The sequence below is a fragment of the Gadus macrocephalus genome, chromosome 22, assembly GCF_031168955.1.
Source record: "Gadus macrocephalus chromosome 22, ASM3116895v1".
In the NCBI taxonomy this organism is placed as follows: Eukaryota; Metazoa; Chordata; class Actinopteri; order Gadiformes; family Gadidae; genus Gadus; species Gadus macrocephalus.
Window position 1 is genome coordinate 9,843,949 of NC_082403.1, and position 12,424 is coordinate 9,856,372.

The 12,424-nt window shown below is 45.5% G+C and overlaps 1 protein-coding gene across 1 annotated transcript in view; it reads right to left on the bottom strand.

Annotated features, from left to right (window-relative positions):
* csmd2 (CUB and Sushi multiple domains 2) overlaps window positions 1–12,424 on the bottom strand; it is a 242,171-nt gene that overhangs the window by 62,050 nt on the left and 167,697 nt on the right. Inside the window, 7 exon segments of the mRNA XM_060042704.1 lie at window positions 803–991; window positions 3,933–4,142; window positions 4,248–4,364; window positions 5,630–5,699; window positions 7,503–7,621; window positions 8,039–8,143; window positions 9,808–9,904. Coding sequence (XP_059898687.1) covers window positions 803–991; window positions 3,933–4,142; window positions 4,248–4,364; window positions 5,630–5,699; window positions 7,503–7,621; window positions 8,039–8,143; window positions 9,808–9,904 — 907 coding nt within the window.

A 12,424-nucleotide genomic window follows, 5' to 3' on the forward strand; every position in this document is an offset into this window, starting at 1 on the left:
AAGAAATGCACACTTGAAAGTAGTAGCCAGGAGTACGCAGTGACAAGAGGTGTTGGTGCCAATCGTGTCTACTGAGAGATCTGCTACTTTCAAGCCCCCATCTTCAAGTATCCCATGGTATCCATGGGAAAAAACCTAAATAGGGGTGATGAGAGACGATAATTCATCTTGCTCTCTCCCTCCCTCTCCCTCTCTCCCTCTCTCTCTCCCTCTCCCCATCTCTACCTCTCTCTATCAATCTCCTGCATGTCACAGACGTTATATCAGGCTCAGGGTAATTTTGTCTTATTGAATATTTGACGGCCGGTGCAGGAGAGCTGGAGAATCTAGGTCAAGGACGACCATTACTTTGCTTTTCTCAATAAATCCCCAACCCTCTCATCTTACTTCACCCCACCACCACCACCTTTATCACCAGCACCAGCACCTCCAACACCAGCACCTCCAACACCCCCCCCCCCCACAAACTTAAACACACCCGCTCCTCTTCCACCCTCCCTCTATCTGGCCAGTATTGATTCTTTATCGAATAGCACTTTCCGTGGGTAATGGCCGCCATGATCAAGTACAATTTGCATTCTGCATAATGGACCAATAATTCCAGCGCAGCGTTAGTGTGTCAGCAGGTTACCTAATGAGTTCAATGGTAAGTAGATTAGGGATTAATTAGGTAAAGCTAAGATACAATAAGGCTCGAGATGATTGTCACATTGACCTGGTCCCCCTCTCCCCACACACAGAAACACATACACAAACAAATACACACACAAACACATGCACACAGAAAAACACTAACACACACCTTCACAGCGGGGGATGGGGTGGTCCCAGTTGCGCGTGGTGCCGTGTTCGCAGGTGATGATGGAATGTCCCGCGAGCTGGTACCCGGGGAGGCACTCGAAGGAGATGGACTGGCCCACGTTGAAGCCCGCCCCCACCACCACGCCGTAGTGGAAGGGCTCCGGATCGGGGCACTCCTGAAGTTCATAGGCTGCGAGGAGAGCGGACTTTCATTAGGAGAAACGAGGACACAGAGACACCCAGGCAAAAATATCGGTAGGATGGTGATGCAGTGATATAGGACTGTCCATGGGACTCTCAATGGGAGAACAGACTGGAAGATGTTTGGAGGAAACAGATTTTTGTTACACCATGGCCTGCTGCAGAACAGTTTAGGCCTGGATGGCCTTCAGTTCAGGGTTCACTGTAGGCAGCTGAGCTGGAACAAAATCCCTTTGAATGAAGTAAAGGTTTGGAAGGTTTGAGAAAATTTTAACAGAAAAAATGGAGACCTCAAAGATAACCCGTGCTATAAAACCACAGAATCCTATTTCAACTTTTCCTTTGAAATATTAAGAGATTTCATTAAGGCAGATGTACTGTAATTAATTTGGCGACTTCAGTTAGTGCTTGATGGTTAGAATAGAAAAGTTCTGCCCGGCTATACTCCAGTGACTCATGTAAGACACTACTCATTGAAATGGACTGGCTGCATTGTGCGCTGGGTAATGTTGGCTGTATGGCTGCTTCACGTGATGCGTGTTGTGGCTGGAAATCATTGAATCCAGACACATTCTGCTGAGACCCAGAAGGTGCGCTTGAAGCACGCAAGGATAATAGTTTAAGCAATAAATAGTAACCTATTAGATACATAACAAAGTCACGAAAATTCACAACACTCAAGGCGGCAAGAAAATCAATAATTATAAAAATGCGTGTCTTATAAACGCTAAGATATTAACATTTGTCCATGACCATTGCAATTTTGTCCATTAATTTTCCTCTCCCTTCATGAACACCACACCTCACTTTACCGTTCCCTAGCTTCCTCTATAAACCTAAAGCTCGATGGTGTATTGTTCTCCCAACGGAGACTTCAAGGCAGCGCTGCATGGAAGGCACTCCCCGCCCCCAACAGCTTGCAAACCTATAGGATCAATTGCCTTGTTTGTGCTGCCAAGACCATTAGCTCACAGGCTACTCTCCAGCACTGTAGCGATTGGATTGGATTGGGTCTACCCATCTCGGTCTCCCCTTAAAGCACTAATAGACTCGCATGCCCAGCAGGTGCTTGCGGGATCACCTTACAAAATGACCACCTGCTGTGCCTATTTTTCCACTCACAGTGGTGAGTGATAAAACCTTACTGCCGGATGGATAAAGTGGAGATCCCCCATCCGTCCATTCCACCCTACGCCCCCCCCCCTTCCTCCTCCCTGCCATCACTGCAGCAACCGTGCTAGCTTACACTGTTGGCCTCGCCTGCCTCTCCAGAACTCCTTCTACTTCTGCCTTTATTGCTCCTGCTGCTGATGTATACCTTTTTAAGCAAAGACAGCAGGGTGGAAGCGCATATGACACCTTTAATAGTCGTTAGATATCTATATATGCATTTAAATGATGGAATGAAAACATATTGCTGGGAATGTGTTAATGCAGTAGGGGGTATTACCCGTTGCACAGGTGAATAATTGAATCGTTAATTTAGCCTTTACATTTACATACATTTACCTACTTTTTTTAGGCCATTTACATGGAATTATGGATTATTATATATGCATTCGATTTCTGCAGTTATTGAAGTGAGCGTTTTCGTCTGCTGAATACAGCAGCTGAGCAGCTTGCTGTAGCCTCGAGTAGAGAAGGCTGTAAAAATGGATTTCTACAGATCACCGTCTCTTTGTGGGAGATCATTCATGCATATTGTGACTAGAAAGGTGATGGTGGTTTCATGGTGTGTGTGTGTGTGTGTGTGTGTGTGTGTGTGTGTGTGTGTGTGTGTGTGTGGAGACCGTTTTGCCAAATATAATGGCTGCTTTCTATGCTAATGGCCACATAATTATGCAAATGCTCAACATATTTTCCATTGGCCGACTTATTTATCGCCTCTCAAAGACAAGACGAATAATTAAAGAGGGAAAAAAGGAACGGTGAAGAGAAGTAAAGAAAGAAACGAACTGTAAAATATGTTTACAAATATTTTAGAGAAAAATTCAAATAAGGAAAGAAAGAATGAAAGAAAGAGGGTGAAAACAAAGGATGAAAGAAACAACAACTTAACGAAAGAAAGAAGGAAGGAAATAAATCAACGTGGATAGGTCCCGTTGTCCCTCTGTGCTTCTGCCACGTTAGCCAAGGGGAGAACAAAACATTCACTCATAAGCCTGGCGCAGAGATGCAAACCGCCGCCTTTCAAAAAGCCAAAGAGTTCCCAAGTCTCTGTCACGGAGCGAACCCATCGCCTAAGTGATCAACTCTTGTTTCATGCAGAGATTTATGGATCCAAAGCCTTCACTGAGTCACTGCAGGTTGGTTCCTTTGATGCATGGGAGCTCCGTGTGTAATGCGGTAATGGTGTGCGTTTACATGCATAAAGGTTGCACAATGCAGCCAAAGTGACGTTAATCGTTCCTAAATGAACTTGCAAACGATAAAAGAAAACGCTTGTAGGGACGATGATTTAGCCTTTCTGCTTTCTGGAGTCATGATTCATCCCTATAACCTCTATTCCTTGAGGCATACTTGTGATTGTGTCAATTTAGGCAAAATGCTCCGTTCATTTTGATTGCATTCTGTGGCCCCTTTGCAGAACCAAACATAATCACTTTGTTTAGTAGATAGGCACTTTTAGGTGACAGCTGCCAGCAAATGTTTTGTTTGGTGGCCAAACAGTGGCAGAGGCATTGAGTGTGTATGTTGACTCGTTCTTTACCCAAAAACAAATGAATAAACACATGTTCAAAATTGAAATCCACCAAATAAACAGTTTAGAACAGATAAGGGTTTTGCCGAACGGGTTTTTTCGGTGATTTCAATTTTGAACGTATCAACCAAGTTTACACACACTCTACATTTACCGTTAAAATTATTATTCTCTGTTCACTGGCGTAACTGGCCCGCAAATTCCCTCTTAATGTGGTAGCGTCCCTTACCTTGGTACTCCAACCTGAAGCCCGGTTTGTTCTGCGAGTGGTCGCTATGGTAGTACACGGTGGTCTCGTGAGAGGTGGTGAGCAAGGAGGAGGGAACGTCGGTGCCACTGAATCGACCAATCACGGTGCTGGTATCCAGTGGCCCGTTGCGGATCTCTAAGAAGTCGTGGTTGGCCTCGGTGGAGAAGTTCAGGAACTGAATGTGGGCTCCTGTAAAATACACAGCGACCATTAGTACAATGAATAGTCTGACGAGAACTGGGAGCATTAGCAAATGTATTATTATTATTATTAGCGCTAGGTCACTCCACCTACCATAACCAACCGGCAGGTATACTCTCCAGGTGCAGTCACTGTTGCTAGGGTAGTTGCCAGGGAAACCAGGACTTAGGATCATGCCCTCCATCTCCTCGTGGATGCCACCGCATTGAGCTAGGGAAAAGACGGTCAGATGTTGAATACGCAACAAAATGAGCAAAATTTGCACCGCAGAGCAAGATTTCCCGATGATTTCTCCAGAAATACATCAAACACTAGAAAGAGAAGGGCATCTGTCCACGTGGTGTGTTTTTGTGTGTGTGGAGACTGAGCAACCTCTTAAAAAGAGAAGACTTCATGTTCCCTGTTTAAAGCGAACAACCAGGGAAAAAAAATAGGTACGCCATAAAAAAATGGGTCATTCACTTTATAGGTCTATCAAGAGAGGAGAAGAGAGATCAAGTATATCAAAGGAGCCCTGAAGTACTTCTGATCTCTCTTCACATGCCACATTTTCCAAGACCAAGAGACGCATCGCTCAGTATGCTAACGTGCCGTTTCATCTATCGTCTTCCCTTCCGCTCACACTCACTATCACCCTCAGAAGACTTTCATATTCCCGTGGCCATTGAGAATAAAGCACCATTCAAAAAAACCTTTTCTAAAAACAAAAATACTTTTAGCTATGTGTTTATATTTTGATTCTGACCGGGATCGTATCTTCTTCTTTATTCGATGATTACTAGTGTGTTATCGCAGTTTAGCTTGTGACCAAAATATCTTTCATTTAATTGAGGAAAATATGGGAATCTGGTGAAACCAATCGCAGGGAGGTAACAACAATACACAGTACAAGCTGAGTCAAGTTGAAACACGTAGGTGAACAGCAACAAACAGGGCCGCCACATTCAACAGTGTGAGTGGTGGTGGTGGAAACCGCGCTACGAGCTACGCTACGAGCTAAGTGGAGGGCGGAGTCGTCGGGTGAATAAGTGTTTGGGGTTAAAAGTTTGCCTGTGCCAGCAGAAAAAAAGAAGCTGTGGCTAATCACAGAACTGCTGATGCCTTCAAACGCCATGAATCCCCCCCCTGGCCTTTGACCATCACTGCCGGGCGATGGACCTAATTAGGCAATAGTAGGTCGTTCCAATAAGTGGGATCTGTTTGTCAGGAGTATCCTTCCTCATGGACTGAAAGCAGGCGGTTAGAACAAGTGATGCAGAGAGCGTCAGCATCTGTTGCTGCTTTGGGGCATTGGCGACCTTCAAAGCAGAGATGTATAGAGAGATCAAATACACCCACCAACCCACCCACACACAGGTTTATATTCTACGTCAGTGAGTGTTTTTCCCCCTCTGGAATGACAATGGTAGGGATGGACAGCGGGAGGCAGAGGAGGGCGGAGGAAGTGAAGGAACAGGAAGGGGAGGGGCTATTACCGATGCAGAGTGGGGGCGGATGGTTCCATCGTCTGACCGGCCCTGGCATACAGGAGATGTGAGAGTTCCCCTGGAGAGCATGCCAAACACACACACACACACACACACACACACACATCAAACAGACACACACATGACAAAAAGACAGACACACACATGACAAAAAAAAGCAGAGAAGAACAAAGAGGAAGTTAATTAACTCTTCTGTTGCTTCAGTTCTCTCTCTCTCTCTCTCTCTCTCTCTCTCTCTCTCTCTCTCTCTCTCTCTCTCTCTCTCTCTCTCTCCCCCTCTCTCTCTCTCTCCCCCTCTCTCTCTCTCTCCCTCTCTCTCCCTCTCTCCCCCTCTCTCCCTCGTCATAAGTCTGCAGACACAGAACAACGGCACAGAGAAAGTGTCACACGCATATCAAGCAATCGCACAGAGCAATTGCTCTGTGCGACTTGCTGAGCAAGAAGGAAATAAAATGAGTGTGTGAGAGAGACAGAGAGACAGTGATATGCAGAGGGACATATTACACATAATTCATGGATTGATCACTACGCTTGCTTGAATAGGAAGCAGGCAACACGAGTGATAGCCTGACGAAACTCCCATCCTGCGAGGTGGCTTACCCACGCCTGCGGGGAACATGTAAATATGAATAAATATATATACATTGAGCCGCAGCAGACTGCAGCATACTTGACCTTTCTGTGAATACTTGAATGGTAGCGACGCAGAACTGTCAGTCACAGTAATGAGACGCGGGAACGATATAATTCCGGGACCGGGGGGGGGGGGGGGGGGGGGGGGGGGAAGGGGTTGAGGGGTTGAGGGGTGTTCCAGTCTGATACGTCCTGGATAGCTGTCAGAAACAGTCAAGCCATGTCAGCTTCACGGGTATCCAGCCTACTGCTGGCGTTCTGTTTCGAGATCCAGCATGGGATAGACTATTTCCTTTTTTGTTAGTATTTTGTAGAAATCCATGCTTATCATGCATCGATGTTATTTTCCTGGGTGCATTACAGTGTACGTTGTTCTGCTACTAAATAGTCAATGGAGTGCATTGACGCAGCGATTTTCTGACCTGGGGCAACAAAAACTCTGAGGGTTTAGGGTCATACTCACAGACACCTCAACCCTGGATTGAACTCCCAACCTCCTGGTTCCAGACAATGCCACTCTACCCCCTCAGCTACTGCCGCCCTTATAGCATTATAGCAGTAAATAATGCATTTTATTTAATACATAGATGTATGTTGCATTGTTTTTCCTGACCAGTGACCACCTCTTCCTTCTCAACAACTACCACTGCAAATCAGCCCAAAGCCAAATATGCTTTTTTGCTGTTGCTGATGCTCCGTTCAACGCTATACAGTATGTGTCTATACAGAGATAATGGAAAGGCTTGTGCTGGACCAAGGGACCCCAGAGGAATAGTGAGGCTGTATGCGTTATATAAAGCATTTCTCTGACACTTTGCATCATCAATCATACGCTTAGCGCTGACACCTCTGTAAGAATCGAGAGGCAACACATACTTTCTTTTTGCCCACTTTGGGCAGACATTTCTCCAATATGACCCCAAATGAAAAGTAGAATCCATTTTTGGTTAACCCACTGAGGGGAACTGCATAAAAGTTTGCAGTGCATCCCGTCGAAGAAACCAACAACACTAAACACTATTACAAAAAGTCTGACAATGATATATAGTCAATCAACTTGTAAAAGTTGGTGTTAAGTTTTGAAAACGTCCCTCATCTGAACGTGTGCGCGTGTGTTTACGCATGCGTGTGTAAGTGCGTGTGTGTACATGCGTGCTTGCGTGTGTGAGCTGGACGGTGTGTATATGGAGGTGGAGGTGAGTGGACGCTGTAGATAGGGTTGTGTTACCTGCAGCGTGTATCCCGGCTCACACTGAAAGGACACCACGTTGTTCATCTGGAGTCTCTCTCCCACCTTAAACCCGTTCATGGGCACCAACGGCTCTGGGCAGCTGGTCAGTGACACGGCTGGAAGAGGACACAGAAGACCACACCGTCATGATGATGAGGCGTACCACGACACATTCGAATCAGACCCTCCTGCGTCACGGTGGGGCATGGCCGTCTAGCGCTGCGGTGGTGGCCCACTAGTTTACACAAAGGCGTCCATTGAGCAAGAGGCCTAACCACTGCTTGCGCATTAATGCAAAACACAATGTAATCAACGCAAAAACCTCTAGCGAGAAATATCCAAAGCAAACCGTTTGTCGCTTCGGGTGAAAGTGTCTGCAGAAAGTCCTTAACGAAAGATTATAAATATCAATAAAAACACCTCTGCACTATAACATTGACCTAGCGAAAGGTCAATAGAGGGATTACCCGCCGAAAAAAGGAAATGCTTTAGATTCCGTTCCTTTGCTCTGTACGTGACGGGACTCTCCTTACTTTTGTACTCCAGTCTGAATCCGGCGGCAGACACACTGATGTCTGAGAAGAAGTGCAGGTAGAGCTGGTTGGAGGTGCTGTTGAGGAGGGCAGGGACCGTGGTGCCTTGAGGGAGGAGGGAGGAGGAGGAAGAGGAGATGAAGAGAAGCAGTTAAGCATGGCCACCCGATTCCTTCGGTGACTGTCTGGTAGTTTTTAGACGCTTCCTCATCCAGCACTTCTCCCACTGCAGAATTTGTGTTGTTACTTCAATATTGATCGTACCCTTTGATTGCGCTGAGTGTGGACTTGTTAGGCTTTTGATTTAAACTCGAGTGCTAAGTTGCTACATGAAATACTAATAATGCATCTGTGCAAAAAGGGTAATGCAAGAAAAATAAATCCATTGGCAAAATAGCTCTAATATCAAATTAAACCACATGCTTGTTTGCCAGTGTTTGAGTAACTCCATGTTTGAGCACACAAGGGGACAGGGCTTTTGTTAACATAGATGAGAACAGATGCAGAAATCCATGAACCGCTGGGTCTCTGCTGAGTACAAAGGGGGAGAGGAGTGGACAACTGGCTGCACAGGGCAGTACAAGCATTCTTCATACCAGACGCTTTTAATGAGCAAACAGAGAACATATTCCCAATGCCCTTATCAATAAAGCCCTGTTTGTGCAATGCCTGCCCATACCATGGGGAAATGTTAATGGACTTTCTCATTGATTAATGGGATGTGTTCATTCTTTTCTTTGCATCTTTAGTTTCCCTTCCTTGATACGTTCCATGTGTTCCCGTGAAAACATGAAATATGGATAGATGGAGAAAATGTTAGTGGTCTCCGGCACCAGGCTTTGCCACTGCTTTTCCAGTGTAACATTACACGGTGGATATTCTAGCAAACAAGGAATAGGAAGAAAGGAAGCCAACAAAATTGTTCTTTAAAACCAGGATGTTAGGACGCGGTTTTCCCAGCCCTGCTCCACTTGTTCCTCCTCATGATCTTGGTCCACGTTTCCATGGCTGCCATTTTTTCCCGCTCTCATCCCATTGCTTGAGGGCACTCCTAACATTTACCTTTGAGCGCAAACAAAATGAGAAATCTTTATTGTCATGTTCTGGCTAGGAGGTGGGGATGAGGAATCGCACACACTGTAAACAAATGCTTCACTTCATCCCCTCAGCCGCGTGAGCTAACCTTTTCAGTAATGCGCTGAGGATTTGCCTCAGGGAAGGACTGAGACAGAGTTATCGTTATTTTTTTTCATAATGAATTTGCCACCTGCCTATTGCATATTTGATGCGCCACTTAGTAAAGCTGTGAAGCCAAACACCTTTGCCAAAATGTGCTCTTTGGTTTCTTTAAATTACATCCTTACAATTCCATCTCATTAGTCACAGCCTTGTCAAAAAGCAATACCGTTCCCAGTTGGAACACTTTCTATTCGTGGTTCCGGTCTCCTGCAGGATATGCGATTTTTCAAAAGCAAATCTTTAGGTAGAGGTATTTTCTTTGCGCAAACAACGAGCAGCCTTCTTGGCAAATATATGCTTTTGACACACACACACACACACACACACACACACACACACACACACATACCCCTCACTCTCACAAATGCAAATATTAACTTGTGTGAATGTGCACACCCACTTGTCTGCACACCCACCTACACGCACAAACACACACAATCATTCACTTGTGTTCACACAAACAATCTCTTTGCCCCCAACCTACCCATGCGCACACACAGACACACACACTCACACACACACACACACACCTGAGAAGCTGCCGAGCATGGTGTCAGTGTTGTCCCCTCCATCGAACACCTCCAAGGAGTCCCAGTTCTGCTCCGTCACAAAGCTGATCACCTGGATCTGCCCGAGGTGAAGCACCCAGAGAGGAGATAAAAGGTTAGCACATAAAAGAAAGTCACACCGTGAGACAAGGACACACCCAAGGAGCAGCCATCACCGCCTGTTTGTGAAGCCCTGGCAGGAGCGATTCATGTGTAGTTCTTCTGACGACCTACAGGTGGCTCACGGTAGGACAAATACACCCATTGATTTGGAGGAAATGATTATGTTATCATTGAAGTTAGTAAGGATAGAGTAATAATGAGTTCTAACTGTAAACTATTGCAAGGTGGCCATTCAATTAATGCCATCAAAACGTCAACCAAGGAACATGAATTTATTTTATAGTCTATTGACCGACCAAGCCATATCAAAGATAGGGAACCAAGTTACAAGTTTATTTTGCCAAAATGGAGGACAACAATCGAAAACTGTGTATTTAGGATCAGGTAAGACTGGAACAGACAAGATATTTGTAAATTATGTGGTTGGGAAGGTTAAAAACGAGTAGCCAACGGTGACTAAAGTCCTCTGCACTATATTTATTTACTCCGCAACAGTTTCAAGCAACATCTGAAGAGCTTTCCACAGAGGCTACATGAAAGTTTCAACAAAAAAACTAAAATAAGTTAAAAAGGGTCAATTTACTCAGATCGATATCTTTGTAGTTTGAACGCGATAAACAGTCCTGATAACATATTGCGTGCCGAATCAACTCTCTCCCTCTTAAGGCTGAAATTACCTTTCTGTTTTCTTCGGCTAACGCTGAAGGGATTTGCCCTCTCATACTCTCTTTTACTCTCTCTCTCTTTCCCATTTTCTTTTTGTTCTTTTCTCTCTCTCCTACCATTTCTCCTCCTGCCCATCTTCCTCTGGGTGTGTGTTTGTGTGTGTGTGTGCGTGTGTTTTTTTTTTTTTTTTCGAAGTTCCAGCTTAACAACCAGCTTGGTGTGTTAATAGTTTGACAGTACAGTACAGTTATATGCTCCTATAACGGCTAGCCGTTGGGAGTTGCTGGACCGGCCCAATTGTCGATCCAGCGATGAAATTCATTTGTAAATTTCTTCAGTAGTAGATTTCGAGGAGAGGGTTACTGATCCCACCTGCCTCTATGACGTCCTCAGGGTTAGGTGCCTTGTCAAGGACACCTCGACACTCAGCTAGGAGAAGCCGGGGATCGAACCAGCAACCTTCAGGTTACCAGCCAACCCGCCCTACCTCCTGAGCTACTGCCGCCAGAGAGACAGAGACAGAGACAGAGAGAGAGAGAGAGAGAGAGAGAGAGAGAGAGAGAGAGAGACAGAGACAGAGACAGAGACAGAGAGAGCGAGAGAGCGAGAGAGAGAGAGAGAGATTCTGCCCTCCTCCCCCATTCCACCACACACACAAACACATATGGGGGGGGGGGGGTCTGAGACTGGGGCGTTCGACCTCCAAGGACAGTCGGTGGACGTGAGGCGTACAAGCTAATAGCTGAGGGATGCCACTGAGGTCATTAGCTACAGTGACTAAACACAGGGCCCCGTGACTTTCCATCAGGCACATCAGTGGTGAGCCTGCCACCAGGGGGCTGATACAACGCAGAGAACCACATGAACAAGGCGTACCATACATCCCGGTCACTGTGTAGTGTAACACAAAAGAAAGTAACAATTTCCAAAAATAGAGTCTTTGAAGTTGCGATTTACTTCAAAAATGTGGGGGAATATATTTTTTGGAATTGTGCCGAATTTTATCAAAATGCGAAGTTGTTTTGATGTTACACAGAACCAAGTCCATACGGGGATGGGAACATTCTTTTAAATCCTATTTAATCCCAGTGCCTGCAACATGTTAGGTTTTTGTATGTGTTATTTCTCATCCTTTTGGCCCTTGATCCTGTTCCGAGGGTTTTAAAAGCCCTTGACGAAACAACAGTCTATACTCCTGAAGCAAGTCATGCCGTCCCTCGGTGGCGAAGGGAGAGTTGGCCTTGGACGAACTTGACTATTATTTGTCTTAGCATTCGGAAATAGGCCTAACCGAGCCACAATGAATCTGAGCTGTCTCTTTTATTGTAGGGATTCACCACTGTTCAAGGGACAGGTTGCAGTCTGCTGCACAGGTTTTGACCCCCAGGGCATAAGTATGCCACAGATGTTGTGTGTGTGTGTGTGTGTGTGTGTGTGTGTGTGTGTGTGTGTGTGTGTGTGTGTGTGTGTGTGTGTGTGTGTGTGTGTGTGTGTGGCAGAAGGCAGCTGGAAATGGGACCACCCGTGCGTTGCCTGGTGTCCAGAACCACAGAATAGACCCAGGCTTCATGGTACTTATTACCTGTGTCTATTGAATTAACTTTGCATTACAGATCACCTCGTTCTACCATTAGGGTTCCGGGAGTAGATTATTTTCAGAGCAAACTGTGATGTTCCCTGGGCTAGTGGTTACAATGGTCGTTCTAGTGGCTTTTCAAAGAATGACCTTAATGTCACAATGACCTTAATGTCAACCAATGTCAGCAATCAAGCAATTGATCAAGAGAGCACTTTGCCTTGTGGGTATTTT